General features: G+C 44.5%; 1 protein-coding gene across 11 annotated transcripts in view; it reads left to right on the forward strand.

The window, feature by feature from the left end:
• Nucleotides 1-1,274: 1,274 nt before the first annotated feature.
• The window catches only part of NEK5 (NIMA related kinase 5), an 86,044-nt gene continuing 63,950 nt past the window's right edge, over nucleotides 1,275-23,368 (forward strand). For 3 of the 11 annotated variants that reach the window (XM_044283532.1, XM_044283539.1, XM_044283538.1), the window contains exons 1-2: nucleotides 1,276-1,475; nucleotides 21,749-21,885. In XM_044283532.1, the coding sequence (XP_044139467.1) occupies nucleotides 21,769-21,885 (117 nt within the window). In that variant the 5' untranslated portion in view covers nucleotides 1,276-1,475; nucleotides 21,749-21,768. Of the gene's footprint in view, nucleotides 1,476-6,602; nucleotides 6,757-16,616; nucleotides 16,720-21,748; nucleotides 21,886-23,368 lie in introns of those variants that run through there. The other 8 variants (XM_044283537.1, XM_044283540.1, XM_044283533.1 and 5 more) reach the window with 7 other exon arrangements.

Genomic DNA, 23,368 nt, shown 5'->3' on the forward strand with positions numbered 1-23,368 from the left:
AACAACACTCTTTTGGTGTCCATCAGTATAATGGTCCACTTAGTGTATGCACCATGAATTTCTGTTAAACTTAGGCTACTTTCACACCTGCGTTATGTGCAGATCCGTCTGGTATCTGCACAGACGGATCCGCACCTATAATGCAAACGCTTGTATCCGTTCAGAACGGATCCGTCTGCATTACCATGATAATGCAAACGGATCCGTTTTGACTTACATTGAAAGTCAATGGGAGGCGGATCCGTTTTCAATTGCACCATATTGTGTCAGTAAAAACGGATTTGTCCCCATTGACTTACATTGTAAGTCAGGACGGATCCGTTTGGCTCAGTTTCGTCAGACGGACATCAAAACGCTGCAAGCAGTGTTTGGGTGTCCGCCTCCATAGCGGAATGGAGGCTGAACGGAGGCAAACTGATGCATTCTGAACGGATCCTTATCCATTCAGAATGCATTGGGGCTGCACTGATCCGTTTTGGGCCGCTTGTCAGAGCCCTGAACAGATCTCACAGGCGGACCCAGAAACGCCAGTGTGAAAGTAGCCTTACACTGCAAACGTTGTGTGAATTCTCCCTAATGTGTCTGATAATATAAAAATGTTACATTTATCTTGAATAAAACATAAAGCAAATACATTTCTTGCACATGATTTTTGTAGCTAAGCATCTTTTAGGCTACTTTCACACTTGAGTTGTTAATTAAACGGATCCGTTTTGATTTTGCACATCAGGATGCATCCGTTCTGTTAGGCTGTGGTTGTGTGAAATCAAAACAGAAAAAAACTGATCCGTCACCATTGACTTACATTGTTTTCAGTGCCAGATCCGTGTGAAAGTAGCCTTACTAATGTTGCAAAAATGCATAAAGCCGGAGCATCATGTTACACCACTATATTGTCTGGGCTGCAACCCCTAGATATTGATGACCACTCCTCAGCACAGGTCATCAATATCTGATCGTTGTGGGTCCAACACCTGGCACCCCCGCCGATCAGCATGAAAAACAATGGTGCCAGATCCGGGTTTTTTTTTAGAGTAAAAAATATCTGATCTGGCCCCCATTGACTTGCCACGATTTTCATACCGGATCCAGCTTGTTCAGTTTTGATTTAATACAACCATGTATTAAATGGCACGGATCCATTAAATTCCGGTTTTGAGATCAACAGACATCTAATGTGTATGTACTAGTCATGTGTGAGGTTTCCAGTCTCTGACTATCAACAACAGTGTTCTCACTCACTGACAGTAAACCGAGAGGATGAGCTGGAGTGTAAGTCTCTTAGACAGCTGCAGCAGGTGTCGCTATATAGACATTAAGGCTTTCACAAGACTGGTAAACCCCATCGGGGAGAACACGGCTTCCTGGGTGTAGCTCCCCTTAGGTCAGGCTGACGTTATTCTGTCTGGACTTGTTCTCCATTTCTTCAGGAGCTGAACAGAAAGAAGACGGAGAGCAAAGACTGGGAGAAGCAGGTACGTCGGGATTACTTGTTTCCATTATCTACCATGCTTTTGTGTTTTTGTTGCACTCAGGTCCCAGTGATCTCCTCCTATATATAATATCATTCCTAGACGTAATAATCTTCGTCTTATGCCAGTTTATGACGTGTCCCCTACGAGCCTCAAGAATTTCTTTGTCTCTGGTGTGAGACAAGTTTATATTGTTCTCCAGTATCTAATAATACTTCCCAGTGGCATAACTAGAACAGATTAGGCCCCACAGCAAATTTTTAAACGCCCCTTCCCAGCAACTTCTTTGCAACCCCCAAGTCATGTGCAACCCTCACTCCCATGGCTAGTCAAGATGGAGTGAGCTCTCAGAATAGGCCCGGCAGCCGCTCCGTCCGTTTTCTACTGTGTCATTGTATATAATGTCATTGTATAATACTGGTGAGGGGGCCCTGACAATAAAATCTTTTAGTCGTCCTCCTGACGGAGCCCCTTGTGAGTTTCAGGCCCCAAAGCAGCCACTTCCCCTGCTTCCCCTATAGCTATGCCCGCGCTACTTCTGTATAATCTGCAGAGACCCCGTCATCTGTAGACTTATCTTGTCAAGCTAAATTTATGACACTGGTGAATAAAATGTACGGTCAAACATGGGTCCCAATCCAACCACCTCATGATAGTATTCACTTTTGGGTCATTAAAGGGGCATACACAAGGCTGCCTTTAAAGAGGTGTTCTGAGAGAATGATACTGATGGCCTATCCTCAGGATAGCTCACCAATATCTCATTGGTGGGGGTCCGACACCCCCACCCATCAGCTTTGGGGCATAATAAGTTTCCATGGGTCCCCACAGCAAAAACTCATGACCACTTTCAGCAGCATTTTCAGAAAAGTTAATGATTGATCTCCCTAATGCGCAGAGCTATGACACAATGTGATGGCACAGGCATAATGTGCACATTATCCCCGTCCTGTGACATCACTGCATACATTATCCCGCAAAACACGGGTGCTGCCCGTGTGACTTCCGCAATTTGCGGAACGAAACAGGAGGCCCATTATAGAATTGCCTATTCTTGTCCGCAAAATGGACAAGAATAGGACATGACTCATAATTTTTGCGGGGCCACGGAATGGAGCAACGGATGCTGGGGTTTCTAAATATCCTACGCATCATTTTGGGTACAAAGAAGTTGATGTTTTAATTTATATTTGAAAAACGACTGACTGCATAAAAAAAAGCAAAGCCGCCATAACTTTATTTTAGACCATTCACAAATGACTTTAATGGATATAATAGGGAGTCATATACCAATTTTTACAACTTTTTAAATGCTCATACAACAATATTTTGTCACATAGGCATTTTCATGGCGGGGGCTGCGCTATTGGCCCCGGCAAGTTCACTAACCTTTACCCCTGTTTCTAGGTGTAAATGATGTTGGAAATCTACAGTATACCAGTCAGGGACTGGAGTAGATTTCACGCCAGGCGCACGGTCTAGCGGGGGATATGCCTAGTTTCTGACGAGGCCTCTGCAGGAGGAATCAAAGACTGGTGTAAAATGCCGGTCTTTGATAAATGACCCCCGTTACCTTTATTGTAGGGGTACATGCATGAGGACACTGAACACCTACTGTTTCTGTTTTTTACCGTTTAGAAATTTATATTTAAGGCATTACGCACACAGTCATGTCCATATTTCGGTCTGCAAAATATGGATACCTTTTATGTACAGTCCGGATTGTTCTTACTCCCATCAATAAGGACAAAAATAGGACATGTTCTATAATTTGCGGAATAAAAAAACAAACCTGCAAAAAAAAAAACACGTGTGAATGACTGTCTAGAAATGAATAGGTCTGTGTGTGGATGATACACAGATGAAAAATACAGTCATGAGCAGACATTAGCTAGACACTTTGTAGTGCTTAAAGGGTTAACCAAAGAACTCTGATCCTGGCAGACGGCGCAGGAAAACAGCTATGCTGAGGATTGGCAAGTTGTGCCTGTGTGATCGCCTACATGTATGTCATTTTGCCTGAAGGTATTACATTTGGAAAATGTATGTCTTTGGAACATTGTTTTTGCTGTACAGTTCTATCCCTCTGACACATCCAGTGTGGTTTTCTAGGGGTCTTAAAGGGAATCTGTCACCCCAATTTTTGACCATTATCTACTACAGATATGGAGTCCAGATCACTATTTTTTATTTTCCTACTGCCGTCCATTCCACTACTGCCAGCACCCAAAACTGTATTAAAATACATAGTCAGGACTGCTGTGCATGCGCACACGAGTCCTCTCTATTATGTTAGCACAGCACAGCAGTCCGGACTGTGTATTTCAGTGCAGCTTTGCCTTTGAACGCTGACAGCGAGGGAACCGGGGACAGTATTAAAATAAAAAATAGTGATCTGGGTTCCATATCTGTAATACAACTCATGTATTAATGCAGATAATAGTCCAAAATCGGGGTGACGGTTTTCCATAATTGTCATCAGTGATGAACATCTGATCACTGGGGGTCCGATGGTTGGGACTCCCAGACATTATGAGAGTAGAGGTCCCTCGATCCTCAACTGAAAAGAGTTGTTGAGCAAACTGTGCTGTATAACAAGGAGGAGGAGAGCCCAGGATGAAGGCCATGTTGGGAGGGCACACGTGGTGCAGTCTGTAGTGGAGGGTGAGGCATAGTGAAGGAGTTGGGTGGTAGGAGTAGTTTGGGACAGGGTGGGGAAAAGGGACCATTACCGGGAATTCAGTCAACTCAAGGTCATCGGTACATGCAGTTCACGTTACTTGGGAGCAGGCTGTGGGTGTTTTTAAGTTTTTCCTAACCCCAAACCCCCATTTTCCTTCCTTCCTTCCTTCATATTTTAATTGATGTCTGTGTTTTTCTTAAGCTTGGGGGTATGTCTGGTGTGCAAGGAGTGGCCGATCTACTATGTCATTGCTGCTTAGGCAGCTGCGGGTCCTTGCAGTTGGTGGTAGTCGGATTGCATCATGGGTATGTTCCTTCCACAAAATCTTGGAGAACAGTTTGGCTGGTCTGGGGAAGAGCGGGCTCCAGCAGGGAAGTGGTCCTGGGAGCTGGTGGAAGGTGTTTATTGGTGCCACTGAACCAAGGGTGACGGCTGGAGGAATGATGGTGATATATAGAATGACAGACTTGTAGCTCCGAGGACTCCCTCTGGGCAGGGTTGGGATGCTTTAGTTACACCATTTAATACAGTTAATTTATTTTTCTCTAAGTTACTATTTCCTAATAAAATGGCTGCTCTGGTCAATTTAGTCTAAACCAAGTGATGGTGGTGTTTTTTGTTGAGATAAGACAAATGATGAGCATGCCGGTGGGGTCTGTGCTATGGAATGGGTGGGTGGGTGGCAGCTGAATTGGTGGGACTTGATCGTGAGTACCAGGTACTACAATAGCAAAGTCGTGACAATCAATGATTGAAAATGTGACATTATATTGTATATACTTAAAGGGAATCTGTCACTTCAGTCATCGCTATCTAAGTAAGGGACTTGCGTAGTGGCACATTGTACCTTATTCACAAATGTACCTTTGGTATTGCCGGCGTTGCTTCCTACCTTCAAAAAAAAAAATACGTGTTTGAAATGCAAATAATCCTGCAGAGTGCCCAGCGGGCTGTGAATCTTGTCTGAAGGAGCCCAGGCCCGGCTCTTGTCAGTGCTCGAGGCCACCTCTTCTTGACTTTAGAATGACGTCCCCTGCTCCATTATGTACGCCACCTCCGCCATGACGTCACATTTTTGAATAAGATACAATGTGCTACTATGAGACTCCCTTACTTAGATAGCGATGAAGGAAGTGACAGATTCCCTTCAAACATCCGCTAGCGTCTCTTTTTGTGGTCCTTTGGGCCCCTTCAGGCACTATGGCCCTGGTGTCTGCAGCCTCTGCACCCTAAAGCAATGTACACACAGCGCATATTACACACAGATTTTTGTGCTTTGTGATCTTGTGTGGTGCGACGTTTAAAATCTGCAGCATGTCAACTGTTTGTGCAGATCTGTGGCTGATGTATTGTGTTTTTCCTCATAGACTTTAATGGAGTGGTTAAAATACTGTACACACAAAATCCACAAAAAAAACTGACAAAAGCCACAAAAGAATTACAATAAATGGTGCAGATTTATGTGTAATTTTATCACATTTTTCATGCGGATTTTCTGCATTTAAAGCTGCACCATGTGCAGGTAACCTAAGGCCTCATGCACACAGCCGTTGCTCGGCCGTTACGTGCATTGGGAACCGCAATTTGCGGTCCCCAATGCACGTGTAATATCCGTGCGGCTGCCACAGACAGATCAAGACCCATTGAAGTTGATCAAAGTTGATCTGTCCACACCTCTTCAAGTGAATGGGAACGCATCCATGATGCGGGGTGCACACGGCCGGTGCCTGTATAATGCAGACTTGCTGTTTGCGGGCCGCAATCCTGGCAACGGCCGCGTGCATGAGGCAACTGGCAACGGCCGCGTGCATGAGGCAACTGGCAACGGCCGCGTGCATAGTTATGTCTCTATCATAAATGATTGTTCACAACTTATCATGCTGCTTTTTCTTTGTAAAAAAATACCTTTTCTGTAAATGTTAATACTGTGGTCTATAGAGAACAGGAAGGTATGTTTTTTGTCATTTTATGAGGAGGCCTAATATTTGGTAGGGTTCATAGTGGCCAGACAAAAGTGAAATCTTAGGCTACTTTCACACTTGCGGCAGAGTGATCCGGCAAAACGTCACCGGAACTGCCTGCCGGATCCGGCAAAACGTATGCCACCTGATGGCATTAGTAAGACTGATCAGGATCCTGATCAGTCTTACTAATGCCATCAGTTGGCATACATTTTTCCGGGTCCGGCAGGCAGTTACAACAACGGAACTGCTTGCCGGATCACTCTGCCGCAAGTGTGAAAGTAGCCTTACTCTCCATTCAGAATGCATGGGGATATACAGTACCTGATCAGTTCTTTTTCGGCATTGAGCCCTTTTGATGGAACTCGGTGCCGGAAAAGAAAACCGCTAGTGTGAAAGTAGCCTAACTTGGCCGGTTGCCTGAAAGTCTGTGTCAGAAGCAATGAGCTTTACAAGCCATGACCCTGGACACTCTGTGCCCTTTAAAACAGAAAGTCTGCTGTGAGACATTATAGTGGGTGACTTGCACAACTTGTGCTAAATTTACCTTCATGTCATGTACTGCCATGTGAGGAGGGAATCACTTCAATTCCAGGATATACAGTAAGGAGCATAGGGGAGTCCAGATGCATCTGACGCAGTAAGTGACCAGGTTTGGTGCATTGCATAGGGGGGCGCTCCACCTTAGTCATGTACGGTCCACATGCTGTAACACAGCAGTGTTTTATCTTTTAATGCATTTATTTACATATGTACGTCTGTAGGGCTGTGATATGAATATCGGTAAATGAGGAGACCACTTTTTAGTGTAGATGGTTTGAGCATGTTTGAGCATATTTGTTTAACCCTTTCCTGACGAGGCGTTTTTCAGTGTTTTTGTTCTTCGCTCCCTGCTTCCCAGAGCCATAACTTTTTTATTTTTCCGTCCACATAGCCGTATGAGGGCTTGTTTTTTTGCAAGACAAGTTGTACTTTCTGCCCACAGTTTTATGTTTGTTTTTGTTTTTTTCTTATGGCTTTCAGGCTACTTTCACACTAGCGTTCGTCGGTCCGCTCGTGAGCTCCGTTTGAAGGAGCTCACGAGCGGACCCGAACGCCTCCGTCCAGCCCTGATGCAGTCTGAATGGAGCGGATCCGCTCAGACTGCATCAGTGTGGCGGCGTTCAGCCTCCGCACGGCCAGGCGGACAGCTGAACGCTGCTTGCAGCGTTCAGCTGTCCGCCTGGCCGTGCGGAGGCGAGCGGATCCGTTCAGACTTACGACTTACGTAGAGCACAAGTCAGTTTTACTACACACTGAGGCTACTTTCACACTAGCGCTTGATCGGATCCGTTCTGAACGGATCCGATCATATTAATGCAGACGGAGGCTCCGTTCAGTACGGATCCGTCTGCATTAATAACTTAGAAAAATTTCTAAGTGCGCAAGATGCCTGAGCGGATCCGTTCAGACCTTCAATGTAAGTCAATGGGAACGGATCCGCTTGAAGATAACACCATATGGCTCAATCTTCAAGCGGATCCGTTCCCCATTGACTTTACATTGAAGGTCTGAACGGATCCGCTCAGGCATCTTGCGCACTTAGAAATTTTTCTAAGTTATTAATGCAGACGGATCCGTACTGAACGGAGCCTCCGTCTGCATTAATATGATCGGATCCGTTCAGAACGGATCCGATCAAGCGCTAGTGTGAAAGTAGCCTCAGTGTGTAGTAAAACTGACTTGTGCTCTTCATTCTCCAGTTTAGTATCTGGCGATACTGCATATGTGTAGTTGTTCTTGAATTTTGCCACAGAAAATATTTTTGTTGCAAAATCTTTTTTTTTGTTGTTGTCATTTTCTAGCAGGAATAAGAATGCCGCGACATAGTCATAAGTAAAAATGAATTGTCATTTTATTTGAAATACAATTATTTACTAAAACAGACATGCGTTTCTCAAACAGATGAGAGCTGTACCACTATTACCTCTTATGAAGAGGTGTCAGGTCCTCATAGGTGTTCATGAGAATAAAAGGTCTGCTTTTTGTTTCCAGCAGCAGCGCCACCCTTCACCATGGGTTGGGTCTGGTACTGCAGCTCAGTTCCATTACCTTGAATAGAGCAGATCTGCAATGCCAAGATTTAGTTTCCAGTAAAAGAGCAGACCTTTTTCTTCTTTTTCTTATCTCATACAACCCTATTGATCCTCAAACATGCACTTCTCACATTTATAGCTGCACAATGTGTCCTAACTGTATGTTAGCCCCAGTATTATATATATATAGCTCTCCAGCTGTTACAAAACTACTACTCCCAGCATGCTGTAACAGTATATAGGAGAGTTCACATCTCCTTTTCATTTTCCGTTCTTCTGATCTGTCAGAAGAACAGAAAAAAAAAAAAAAAACAGGATCCTGTGCATCCATTTCCATTAGAGATATGTTTCTTTTGATGGGGGGGAAAAAAAGTCTTTTTTTTTTTTTTTTTTTTAAAGGATCCTGTTTTCTCCTGTTCTTCTGATGGATCAGAAGAACTGAAAATTAAACAGATGTGAACTCTCCCTATGTCAGGGTATGCTGGGAGTAGTAGTATGGCAACAGCTGGAGCGTGGCTATATAATTATACTCAGAGGTTTTGTGTATTCCATATACGGGCTCGGACTGGCCCACAGGGGTACAGCAGAATCCCCCGGTGGGCCCCTGAGCAAGGTGGGCCCCTAGGCTCCCACCCCCTGCACAAGTGGCACATAATACATTAGATTTACTGCACTATATACATATATTCAATGTATAGCACCTTAACCAGCTTATGTTCATGTAAAAAAAACTTGTTAGATTATTTATTATATTTGAATGTATCCGTACGGTGGGCCCCCAAAATACATTTTACTGATGGGCCCTAGGTACCCCAGTCCGACACTGTCCATTTACAATATAAAAATTGGACTTTTGGCATGATGAACCTGAGGAAGCTTTGTAACCAGTCCTGGTAGAACCGGTGTCTCTGTTCTTGGTTTTCCTGTTTATCTGTGTAAAGTGACACCCTGGGGGAGGAAGCTGCAGGTGAATGCAGGACTACACCCCCCATGATGCATCTGGAGAGGGCTGGCTGCTCAGGCACCTGTAGAGAAGCTTGTGCTGTATTGTGATCACCCTGCGTCCCGGTGAGTAGGTGACTGGGGTGTCTGGGGTGTGATGTGCCTGGTGTTATACAGAGGATGAGTGATTGATGTACTGGCAGCATTAGGGTTAGATGGCGGGGTCAGGCACTTCTGGAGGTGCTTTCTATATGTTGTGTCCTGTATCCCTAGAAACCGAAGGAGGAGCAGTCAGGAGCTAATGCCAGGAGCAGGAGGCATCCAGCTGTAGATAAAGGGCACAGGGAAAACAAAGATCTCCAGAAGCTAGAAGTCCTCCACACACAATTCCCAGATCCGGTTACTCATTTCTTAAATGTATCTGTTTCTGGGACAGCTGGGTGACTACCCATTCAGCTACAGTTACAGCCTCTACAAAAGTAGTCCCTCAGCTTTCCTAGATGCTTGACTACGATAAAAATGTGACATAGAGAAATTAGGAAAAGATGGGTTTTAATCCCTATGAGAGCCTCAAAAACCGATAAAACCAAGAACAGAATGATAGAATAATTGAATAGAGATGTTAGCAACTTAAAGGGGTTGTCCACCTTTTAGATATTGATGATATATCCTCTGGATAGGTCATCAATATAAATTCGGTGGGGGGTCTGACACTCGGCACCCCCATGATCAGCTGTTTGGATGGAGCTGGAAGCAGAAGACGTAGAGCAGCTCAGCTCTCATTCAAGTGAATGTAAAGGTGGAGGAGCCTTCTGCTTCCGGCTCCATTCACTGTTATGTGCTGCAAACAGCATCGATGGCACTTTGGACAACCCCCGATCTGATATTGATGACCGGTCATTAATATCTAAAAGGTGGACAACCCCTTTTTTTAAATATGACAAGGACCATCCCTAACTGGAGATATTGTTAAATGGAAAGCTCTGGGGATTATCCCATAAAAAGTATTTATCATCTATTCACAGGATGATTGTGGGGGCCACACAGCTAGGACCCCCAACAATCACTAGAACGGGGGCCCAGGCTCCTGTTGTGGAAGAGGTTGAATGGAGCCATAATCATGCATGCACGCTGCCATTCATCCAATCTGTAGGGAACTGCAGAGATGGTCAAGCGTTGTACATGGCTATCTCCATCAGTCCCATAGACTTTGCATGGACTGGAAGTGCACATGTGTGACCACCGCTCCATCCAAACTCCACAGGGGTTCAGGACTTCAGTTCTAGTAATCAGTGAGGCTCGCAGCTGCGGGGCCCCCAGCATTAATACATTTATCAAAAGCTAATTAGGGTGTCAGACCCTCACAGATCAGATATGAATGGTCTGTTCCAGGTTAAAGGTATGTTCATGCTGGATGTAATTTGTGTTGGAAAAATCCACGTAATGCATGTAACTAAAGCTAAAAGGGGTATTCAGGTCATGCACAGGATAGGGGTTAACTATTAGATTGGTGGGAGTCCTGCCACTGGGACCACCACAGATCACAAGAACAGGGACGCTGTACCTCATGGAGCCTCCCAAAATCAACTCGTCGTGCATGCGTGTGTCCACTCCATTCATTTTTATAGGAGTTCTGGAGATAGCAGGGGAGTACAGCGCTCGGCTATCTCCATAATTCCCATAGACATTACCTGAGTATCTACGCGCATGTGCGAATGGCTGTTCTGTTCATTTTGGGGGGCTCCAAAGAGTATAGGGTCCCCGTGTTCATGATCGGTGGAAGTACCCCTACCAATCTAATGGTTATCCCCATCCATAAGTTTACACAACTGGAATAGCCCTTTATTAATTGTATATGAAGCTTCCTCACCGTTTCCAAGATGGTTGTTTGCTGTCAGAATCTGAATGTTTGTTCTCCTGGCTGGAACCTGACTTTACACTGAAATGAGAAGAACGTTGATGCCCGCCTTGACTCCGGTGAATGTGTCTGAGGATTTCAGTTAGTTCCTTACCTATAGCCCCAGAGATACATATTGCATGTAGCGCCCCCACTGTCTCCTTCTCCAGTCTAGAGAGAGATATAGCCGTGATGAATGAAGGATGTCTGCCCTGCTTCACTATGCCGATACTCAGAGGCGGAGTGGCCATATACCCTACAGGGAATTTTGCGGTGGGCCGATGCCCAGGGGGCTGCCCAAGCTCTCCTGATGGCGCAGGCCAGGTACAAAATAATCTGATGCTTAGTGGCCACATTTGCCCTCCTTAACGGTATTACCATCTTCATGACTGTGATACAGTTGAATACTGTGGAGAGGGCAGCAGTATTTTTTGCTGCACTGAGGTATTGCAGGTCCTCTCTACTTCTGCTGCCCCATCTGCTATCCATTTTGTCCCACCTACAACATGGGGACACTTTTAGGTTTTTTTTCCAGGGCCATTTCAAGTTCCCAATCCGCCCCTGCCGGTACTGAGGGGAGAGAAGCTACTGAGCATGTTTGTCCGCCTCTCAATGCAGGAGAAGGTGGACCAGAAGGATAAACAGTAGGGGGTGCTACCAGAGAGGAAAATATAATGTAGATTAAAAAAAAAAAAATAACCACATTTTTACTGCATGTATATTCCAATAATACTTTATTTGGAATGCCTTATTCATTGCATAGTAATATTTTTCATGGGAAAACTCCTTTATTATGGATCAACTAGAGGAAGTGAAGTATACAATGTGATGTAATTACTGTTAGGCTATGTCTAGATCTTGAATGGAGAGGTAATATGCATAATTACTGTTAGCGGTAGACTATATTTTCATAATAAATTGTGGCCGCACCTTAATCTGCATTTTATTGGACGTTGCGATTCCCGTAATGAAACCCTAATTCATTCTGGCACAGAGTTCATGCAAAACAGTAAATCCCTGCAAAATTTTGTTATAACATACCAGTCTCGCTTACCATAACCACCAGGTATAAAAAGGTGCAATACATTCCAACTACATATTGTGCCACCAGGGGCGGATTAAGTGCATGAGAGGCCCGGGGCTGTCTACCCAATTCGGGGCCGCCCCCCCCCCCCCCTCCATTTTAGTTTTAGTTTTTTTTTCTATATGAAGAGGCTGCGGTGCTTCGTAAGCGCCAACGTCTCTTCCTAGGCAATATGACATCGTTCACATGGTCTAGGTGCAGCTCTGTCCCATCAGAGTGATTGCGGCTGAGCTGTAATACCGAGCGCAGGGCTATCAAATGGACAACGCTGTGCTTGGTAAAGAGGCTGCGACGCTCACTGGGACATCGCGGTCTCCTCAAACAGCTGATTGGTGGGGGTGCCAGGAGTCAGACCCCCACCATCTCATAACTCTCTGTGTACAGATGTCATAGATGTTACCTGCAGTCCTATGTAACAACCCACATAACACAGTGAACTATTGTGTTATGTGGGGTGTTACATAGGACTGCATGGAACATCTACTACATTATCTGTACACAGAAAGTAATCACTGTTATCTAGGCTGTTACATAGGACTGCAGGTGACAAATACAAATTTTAGTTGCCAAATTTAAAACACATACGATTATGATAAAAAAACACTTGGAGGAGAGGATGAGACGCAGGTCACAGTGGTGAGCCAGCCGTACATATAGGAGAATACTGCACCACATACCTGTTATATCCAGTGACATCTCCTGTCATGTAGATCCTCTCTTTCATCTTCTCCTCCGTTTGACCAAGACCGCCATGACAAATTCTTTCAGCCGCATCTCGTCTCTACAGAGTTTGTTACACAGACACGTTAGAGTTCTCATAATTGGGGTCATTTATCAAACTGGTGTAAATTACAACTGGCTTAGGTGCCCACAGCAACCAATCAGATTCCACCTTTAATTTTCCAAAGGAGCTGTGAAAAATGAAAGCTGGAATCTGATTGGCTGCTATGGGTAACTAACCCAGTTATACTTTACACCAGTTTGATGAATTACCCCAAAGGTCCCTATAGTGTCTACAGCAATTTTAATGTCCCCTAGAGTGCCCCCAGTAATAATAACACCCTATATTGTGTTCCAGGTAATAATACCTGTATAGTGTCCCCAGAAATAATGTCCCCTAATAGAAAGGCCCCCACACTGCTATAGTAGTTTCCCCACACTGATCCATATAGTAATTTCCCCCACGCTGCCCTCACACAGTAATTCCCCCACACTGCCCCATATAGTAATTCCCCCACACTGCCCCATATAGTAATTCCCCCACACTGCCCCATATAGTAATTTCCCCCACACTGCCCCATATAGTAATTTCCCCCACACTGCCCCATATAGTAATTTCCCCCACACTGCCCCATATAGTAATTTCCCCCACACTGCCCCCAAATAGTAATTTCTTCCACACTGCCCCATATAGTAATTTCCCCCACACTGCCCCATATAGTAATTTCCCCCACACTGCCCCCATATAGTAGTTTCTTCCACACTGCCCCATAAAGTAATTTCCCCCACACCACCCCCATAAAGTAATTTCCCCCACACCGCCCCCATAAAGTAATTTCCCCCCCACTGCCCCCATAAAGTAATTTCCCCCCCACTGCCCCCAAATAGTAATTTCCACCACACTGCCCTCAAATAGTAATTTCCCCCACACTGCTCCATACAGTAATTTCCCCCACACTGCCCCATATAGTAATTTCCCCCACACTGCCCCATATAGTCATTTCCCCCACACTGCCCCATATAGTCATTTCCCCCACACTGCCCCATATAGTCATTTCCCCCATATAGTCATTTCCCCCACACTGCCCCATACAGTAATTTCCCCCACACTGCCCCATATAGTCATTTCCCCCACACTGCCCCATATAGTCATTTCCCCCACACTGCCCCATATAGTCATTTCCCCCACACTGCCCCATATAGTCATTTCCCCCATATAGTACGTTCCCCCACACTGCTCCATACAGTAATTTCCCCCACACTGCCTCCCATGTAGTAATTTCACCCACAAAGTAATTTGCTGCCCACACTGCCCCCATCAAGTAATAACACCACACACTGCCCCATATAGTCATTTCCCCCACACTGCTCCATACAGTAATTTCCCCCACACTGCTCCATACAGTAATTTCCCCCACACTGCCTCCCATGTAGTAATTTCACCCACAAAGTAATTTGCTGCCCACACTGCCCCCATCAAGTAATAACACCACACACTGCCCCCCATTAGATCATTTTACCTGACACTGCCATCCATTAAGTAATTTGCCCCCCACACTGCAATCCATTAAGTTATTTGCTCCCACACTGCCATCCATTAAGTGATTTGCCCCGACACTGCCATCCATTAAGTGATTTGCCCCCACACTGCCCCATCATTAAGTAATTTGCCCCCCACACTGCCCCATCAAGTAATAACCCCCCACACTGCCCCCCATTAGATAATTTGCCCCCACACTGCCATCCATTAAGTAAATAGCCCCCCACACTGCCCCCACAGTATTAATTTCTCCACACTGCCCTCACAGTATTAATTCCCCCATGGTAGTAATTTGCCCCTACAGTATTAATTGTCTCCCACACTACCCCCACAGTATTAATTTCCCCCATACTAGTAATTTGCCCCCACGTAGTAGTTTGCCCCCCCCCTGTTCCTTCAGTAATGTCCCCCAAAGTCGGCAGTTGGCACACAAAAAAATAAAAAAATAAAAGCTAATACTTACCTGTGTCCCAGCCGGCGCTCACTCGTAGATGGTGCAGGCGTGCGCACACACGTCAGGGCACAGGCACTGCGTGATGACGTCATCACGCCCGCCTGCACCGGGATTTTACTACCGCATAGGCTTCAGGCCTGCTAGGCCTGAAGCCTATGGCGGTGATCGGCGGCGGGGCAGGGAACTATGCGCTCCCGTGCCCCGCCGTAGTTTGTGGGCGTTTGGGTCGTTGGGCCCCCCAGCGATGCCGGGCCCGGGGCTACCGACCCAAACGCCCCAATTATAATCCGCCACTGTGTGCCACAAAAAATATTCTACAGTTTTCAAACCAGCACCTGGATCTCAATACTTTTGTAATTGCATGTAATTAAAAATGTAGTATAGCCATTGAGTTAGTCAATAAAATGTATCTGTATAGCGCCACCTGCTGTTTGTTTTTTCTTATTTCTATGTCCGGCTCACTGAGATGGCCGCACATGCTCAGTTTCATCCTTTAACTGCCTCCTGAGCTGTGATAGGAAGAGAGCTGCAGCAGAAAGGACACGCCTGGCCTCAGTCATGCCCATATACATTAGTATACCTGTGGTATGGAATAACTTAGTAGCCGTCTCTGTTCTACACTCAAGAATGGGGGTCCCAAACCCCAGTTTAGGAGGAGTTTAATTGGTCACGAATGTGCACTGCCGCTCCATTCAATATATATGGGACTGACGGAGATATCTGAGCACTAAACTAGGCAATGTCTAGATCTTTAATGGAGAGGTAATATGCATAATTACTGTTATCGGTAGACTATATTTTCATAATAAATCGTGGCCGCACCTTAATCTGCATTTTATTGGGCGTTGCGATTCCCGTAATAAAATAATTCATTCTGGCACAGAGTTCATGCAAAGCAGTAATTTCCTGCAAAGCTTTGCTATAACATGCCGGTCTCACTTACATAACCATCAGGTATTAAAAGGCGCAATACATTCCAACTACATATGTACAGTAATGTGTACAGCAGACATGGGTATCAATGTGCCGCCTTATAGTGCTTCATGCTATGCTGAAAACTGGAGATTTTCTTCCCTGTAAGCAACGCCACAATATTTTTCCTGATGAATTTGCATGGTGTTCAATAGAAAAATAAGTCTGCGTGTCTCCTAATGTAATTGGGGGTGTATGGAGGTACAGTAAGGACCCATGCATGTTTATTGATACCTTCAATAGAGGCAGACCACATGACTGCTTTGGGGCCTGGGAAGGTAGAGGGGGGTTTAGGTTGGGGCGCCGAGCAACTTCTCTCTCCCATGTGAAAGCACTGCACTTTCTTGCGACTACCACTAGGATGAGATCAGTGCAAACAGATGATTACAGATTCCATTTCATACAATCGTAACCGCATAGATTCCTACGCATTGAGCTCCCCCTAGTGGTGACTGCAGGCAGCCAGCTTTTTAATAGATGGGAAGCGGGAGATTTATCAAGGCATTTATGCCAGTTGTCTGGCATTATTACTTTGAGAAATATGGTGTTCAGAATGAGCGCAATATTTATGAAGCACCAAGAAATCAGAAAAAGTGGGTGAGGCCAAGGGTGACTTTTTTAATTAAAATGTTGTCCGCTAAAAGGGGTTGTGCCACAAAAAATATTCTACAGTCTTCAAACCAGCACCTGGATCTGATTACTTTTATAATTGCATGTAATAAAAAATTTAGTATAGCCACTGAGTTATTCAATAATGTATCTGTATAGCGCCACCTGCTGTCTGTTTATTCTTATTTCTTTGTCCTGCTCACTGAGATGGCCGCACGTGCTCAGTTTCATCCTTCAACTGCCTCCTGAGCTGTGATAGGAAGAGAGCTGCAGAAGAAAGGACACACCTGGCCTCAGTCATATACCTGTGGTATGGAATAACTTAGTAGCCGTCTCTGTTCTACACTCAAGAATTGGGGTCCCAAACCCCAGTTTAGGAGCAGTTTAAATGGTCACGCATATGCACTGCCGCTCCATTCAATATATATGGGACTGACGGAGATATCTGAGCACTGTACTGGGCTATGTCTAGATCTTGAATGGAGAGGTAGTATGCATGTTTGACCAATGCTAAAACGCCTCCGAAATAGGGGACTTGGGACCGTTCCAGTGATCAGTAGGGTTCTCAGCTGTGGGTCCCCAGTGATCACACATTTATAACCATACAAAGCTATACAGTAAAAAAGCAGTGTACTGCACAACATGCTTGTTTTTTCTCAATAGGATCCCATTTGCGACATATTTTACCCTATGCTTATACAGTGGGATATGTCACAGCCTTCTGTTGGAGGGATGTGTCAGGGGAGCCTCCCGAATTATACCTACAACAGGGTAAAGTGGTGATTGTGTCCCTGATTTCCGCTGTGGGTCACTTATAATTTTTTTCCTTGCAGTACTTGGTCACTATTTTTCATCAGTATTTGTAAGCCAAAGCCTGGAGCAGAACCTACAGAAACGTATATAAGAAATATCTCTTCTGTGTTTTGGACCCCTTCCTGGCTCTACAAATACCGATTCCAAATACTGACCATGTGAATGTGGCCTAAAAGTCCTCTCCATGCTGTGCGCACATAGTGAAGTCCTCAATATTCATAAACTGCAAGCTGCCTATCCCGATCACTGAATCCTCCTCTTGTAATTAAACATTAAGAAGACAATCCTATTAAATATTCAATGAAGTCTCACCATGGCCGTTATAAATAGAGATGAGGGAAGTTTTAGAAAATTTGACTCATGGCTTTGGCTTCGTGATTAACTACTTTGTCACGAAGCGCATTTTTTTTTGTAAGTAGCGGCTGCAATGACAGGGAGCTGCGATAGCGGCATCTGAGTGTAAAATTAACATAAAAAAAATGAAATCATACTTTACCGCCTCCATTTGCTCGCGACGGCACGCACAAGATTTTGGCAAGATCTATAATCAAGATGGCGGTGGCCGGCCCGTCGTGAGCAGATGGAGGAGGTAAGTTAGATTTTTTTGTATTTTTATTTTTTTTTTACACTATTTCAGGTAATAGCTTTGCTACCATGAAGCACGAGGAAATTCGGCTTCACGGTGAATCGAATTTATCCTGAAATTCGGATCGAATTCCACTTCGGTGGATTTGATTCGCTCATCTCTAATTATAATGCAGGGAACATTTACATTGACCTCTTAAAGGGGTTGTCTCACTTCATCAAAAAGCATTTATCATGTAGAGAAGGTTAATACAAGGCACTTACTAATGTATTGCGATAGTCCATATTGCCTCCTCTGTTGGCTGGATACACTGCTAATTGTCAAAGGTTGCGGCCACCGCTGCAGCGCAGATACGAAGTGGCTAGGACGGGAGGTGCTGCACATGACGGGAGGTGCTGCACTCCCACGGTCCCGTCCACTGCTGCTGGATTACAGGGTGGTCGTAACCTTGGGTACAAGCAGAGTATTATGTGACGGAAAAATAAATCCAGACAGCAAAGAAGGCAATATTGACAATCACAATACATTAGTAAGTGCCTTGTTTTAGCCTTCTCTACATAATAAATGCCATGTTATGAGGTGACACAACCCCTTTAACCCCTTAACGCAGAACGCCGTACATGCACGGCGGGATGATCGGGCGGCACCAGAGTGGTGCGCGCCCGATCACTGCAGGGGTCTGGCAGTCCCTGATAGCCGGGCCCCTGTTGTATCCGCCGGCATCGCTGTTTACAGCGATGCCGGTGGATTAACCCCTTCTATGCCGCGGTCCGCGCTGACAGCGACATAGAAGTGGTTTGCGACTGGTGAAGCAGCACATCGAGTCCCCGCGCTGCTGTGGCGGGGACCCGATGCGTGACAAGGCAGCCCGATGCCGTGCAGAGGCTGCCCAATGCCTTGCACTGCGTCGGGAACTGCCTTCTACGGGTGCCGAGGAGATCCAGCCTCAGGCCCGGTCTCCTAGGAAACCTGATAGTGTATGACTCAGTGTAGTACACGAACAGGCAATGGATTACAATACAGATGTATTGTAATGCATTGCAGAGGGGATCAGACCCCAAAAAAAGTTGAAGTCCCAGAGTGGGACAGAAATAAAGTTTAAAAAAAATAAGTGTTTTGAATAAAAAAAATTAAACGAGCCCCTACATAGGACAATCGCCCAAAAAATCAAAAACCTATGGCTCTCAGACTATGGAGACACTAAAACATGATTTTTTTTTTGTTTCAAAAATGCTTTTATTGTGTTAAATGTAAAAAAATAGAAAAGTATACATATTAGGTTTCGCCGCGTCTGTAAAAACCTAAAAAAAAGGTGTAAAAAAAACAAACATTTTTTTTGTCACCTTATATCACAAAAAGTGTAATAGCAAGCGATCAAAAAGTCATACACACCCCAAAATTGTACCAATCAAACCGTCACCTCATCCCGCAAAAATGATACCCTACCTAAGAGAATCTCCCAAAAAAGGAAAAAAGCTATGGCTCTCAGACTTTGGTGACACTAAAACATGATTTATTTATTTTTGTTTCAAAAATATTAGTGTATAAAACTAAAATAAATTATAAAACGTATACATATTAGGTATCGCCGCGTCAGTAACAACCTTCTCTATAAAAATATCACATGATTTAACCCCTCAGGTGAACACCGTAAAAAAATAAAACTGTGTCAAAAAGCCATTTTCGTCACCTTACATCACAAAAAGTGTAATAGCAAGCGATCAAAAAGTCATATGCACCCCAATCAAACCGTCATACTGAAACAATGAGCCCCTACATAAGACATTCTCTCAAAAAATAAAAGAAAGCTATGGCTTTCAGAATATGGAGACATTAAAAAATCCTTTTTGACTATGTCATATTTGGTATTGTGACGTCCGTAACAACCTGCTCTATAAAAATAGCTCATGATCTAACCTGTCAGGTGAACGTTGTAAATAACAAAAAAAAAAAACTGTGGCAAAACAGCTATTTTTTTGTTACCTTGCCTCACAAAAAGTGTAATATAGAGCAACCAAAAATCATCTGTACCCTAAAATAGTACCAACAAAACTGCCACCTTATCCCGTAGTTTCCAAAATGGGGTCACTTTTTTTGTAGTTTCTGCTCTAGGGGTGCATCAGGAGGGTCTTCAAATTTGACATGACGAGTTAAAATTATCCCAGTGAAATCTGCCCTCCAAACACCATATGGCGTTCCTTCTGCGCCCTGCCGTGTGGCCATACAGCAGTTTACGACCACATATGGGGTGTTTCTGTAAACTACAGAATCAGGGCAATAAATATTGAGTTTAGTTTGGCTGTTAATCCTGGCTTTGTTAGGCTCCTTTCACACCTGCGTTCAGGTGTCCGCTCGTGAGCTCCGTTTGAAGGGGCTCACGAGCGGCCCTGAACGCAGCCGTCTGGCCCTAATGCATTCTCAGTGGAGGCGGATCCACTGAGAATGCATCCGCCTGCAAGCAGCGTTCGGGTGTCCGCCTGGCCGTGCGGAGGCGAGCGGATCCGTTCCGACTTACAATGTAAGTCAATGGGGACGGATCCGCTTGAAGATGACAACATATGGCTCAATGTTCAAGCGGATCCGTCCCCCATTGACTTTCAATGTAAAGTCGGAATGGATCCGCTCAGGCTACTTTCAGACTTAGAAAATTTTTCTAAGTTCTAATGCAGACGGATCCGTTCTGAACGGAGCCACCGTCTGCATTAATATGAGCGGATCCGTTCTGAACGGAGCCACCGTCTGCATTAATATGAGCGGATCCGTTCAGAACGGATCCGATCGAACGCAGGTGTGAAAGTAGCCTTAGCGGAAAAAAATGATTAAAATGGAAAATCTGCAAAAACAGTGAAATTCTGAAATGTCATATCCATTTTCAATTAATTTTTGTGGAACATCTAAAGGGTTAACAAAGTTTGTAAAATCAGTTTTAAATACCTTGAGGGTGTAGTTTCAAAAATGGGGTCACTTTTTGGGAGTTTCTACTTTAGACGTGCATCAGGGGTGCTTCAAATGTGACATGGTGTCATAAAACCAGTACATCAAAATCTGCCTTCTAAAAACCATATGGCGTTCCTTTCCTTCTGCGCCCTGCCGTGTGCCCGTACAGCAGTTTTTGACCACATATGGGGTGTTTCTATAAACTACAGAATCAGGGCAATAAATATTGAGTTTTGTTTGGCTGCTAACCTTTGCTTTGTTAGGGGAAAAAAAATATTAAAATGGAAAATCTGCCAAAAAAGTGAAATTCTGAAATGTCATCTCCATTTTCCATTAATTCTTGTGGAACACCTAAAGGGTAAACAAAGTTTATAAAATCAGTTTTAAATACCTTGAGGGGTGTAGTTTGTAAAATGGGGTCATTTTTGGGTGGTTTCTATTATGTAAGCCTCACAAAGTGACTTCAGACCTGAACTGGTCCTTAAAAAGTGGGTTTTGGAAATTTTCTGAAAAATGTCAAGATTTGCTTCTAAACTTCTAAGCCTTGTAACGTCCCCAAAAAATAAAAATTGCATTCACAAAATGATCCAAAGATGAAGTAGACATATGAGGAATGTAAAGTAATAACTATTTTAGGAGGTATCACTATCTGTTTTAAAAGCAGAGAAATTGAAATTTGGAAAGTTGCGAATTTTTCCAACTTTTTGGTAAATTTGGTATTTTTTTCTAAATAAAAATGAAATATTTTGATTCAAATTTACCACTGTCATGAAGTACAATATGTGACAAGAAAACAATCTCAGAATGGCTTGGATAAGTAAAAATGTTTTAAAGTTATCACCACATAAAGTGACATATATCAGATTTTCACAAATCAGTCTGGTCCTTAAGGTGAAAAACGGCCCGGTCCTTAATGGACTAAGGAACGTACAGCGCTGTGTAACCTAACAATGCTTTTTAATATGAAATATTTCTATAAAGTATTCATTTTCCCTTAATAAAGGTCCAGTGTGACAGTAAAACATGAATAACTTTGAAATAATTCGGATGATCGGGGAAGGAGCATTTGGAAAGGCTTTTCTGGCTAAAGGAAAAAATGACAACATCCCATGTGTGATCAAAGAAGTGAATCTCTCCAAGGTGAGCGGCATATTGTATTGTATATGTAGGAGGTCCCAGGCCACGTGATAAATGCAAAAGTAAATTGTCTTGTGGCAATGTCCTCATTTTCTACTGCATTAGGCCTCATGCACACGTCCGTTGTGTGCATCCGTGGCCGTTGTGCCGTTTTCCGTTTTTTTTCGCGGACCCATTGACTTTGGCCTATTGCACACGGCCGTTTTTTTTTCCCGTTTACTGGCCGTTTTTTGCGTTCCGTATACAGTCCGTATACGGAACCATTCATTTCAATGGTTCCGCAAAAAAAAACGGAATGTACTCTGTATGCATTCCGTTTCCGTATTTCCGTTTTTCCGTTCCGTTTTAACATAGAACATGTCCTATTATTGCCCGCAAATCACAGTCCGTGGCTCCATTCAAGTCAATGGATCTGCAAAAAAAACTGAACACATACGGAAATGCATCCGTATGTCTTCCGTTTTTTCCTGAACCATCTATTGAAAATGTTATGGCCAACCCAATTTTATCTATGTAATAACTGTATACTGTATATGCCATACGGAGAAACGGAAACACAACGGAAACAAAAAACGGAACAGCGGATCCATGAAAAACAGACCGCAAAACACTGAAAAAGCCATACGGTCGAGTGCAATAGGCCTTTCAATGGGTCCGTGGAAAAATCGGAAAATGCACCGTTTTGCAGCCGAGGCCGTGATCCGTGTATCCTGTCCGTCAAAAAAATATGACCTGTCCTATTTTTTTGACGGACAACGGTTCACGGACCCATTCAAGTCAATGGGTCCGTGAAAGAACACGGATGCACACAAGATTGGCATCCGTGTCCGTGATCCGTGGCCGTAGGTTGCTTTCATACAGACGGATCCGAAGATCCGTCTGCATAAAAGCTTTTTCTGATCTGTTTTCACTTCGTGAAAACTCATTTCCGACAGTATAGTCTAACACAGAAGCGTTCCCATGGTGATGGGGACGCTTCTAGTTAGAATACACTGCAAACTTTGTACAAGACTGCCCCCTGCTGCCTGGCACCACCCGATCTCTTACAGGGGGATATGATAGCACAATTAACCCCTTCAGGTGCGGCACCTAAAGGGGTTAATTGTACTATCATATTCCCCTGTAAGAGATCAGGGCTGCCAGGCAGCAGGGGGCAGACCCCCCCCCCTCCCCAGTTTGAATATCGTTGGTGGCACAGTGTGCGCCCACCATCGCCCCCCCCTCCCTCCCTCTATTGTAATAAATCGTTGGTGGCACAGTGTGCCCCCACCATGGCCCCCCCCTCCCTCCCTCTATTGTATTAAATCGTTGGTGGCACAGTGTGCCAACCACCATCGCCCCCCCCCCTCCCTCTATAGCAGTAACATTGGTGGCAGTGTGCGGTCTCCCATTCCCCCCCCCCCATCATTGGTGGCAGCGGAGTTCCGATCGGAGTCCCAGTTTAATCGCTGGGGCTCCGATCGGTAACCATGGCAACCAGGAAGCT

Source organism: Bufo gargarizans, chromosome 3, assembly GCF_014858855.1.
Source record: "Bufo gargarizans isolate SCDJY-AF-19 chromosome 3, ASM1485885v1, whole genome shotgun sequence".
Taxonomy (NCBI): Eukaryota; Metazoa; Chordata; class Amphibia; order Anura; family Bufonidae; genus Bufo; species Bufo gargarizans.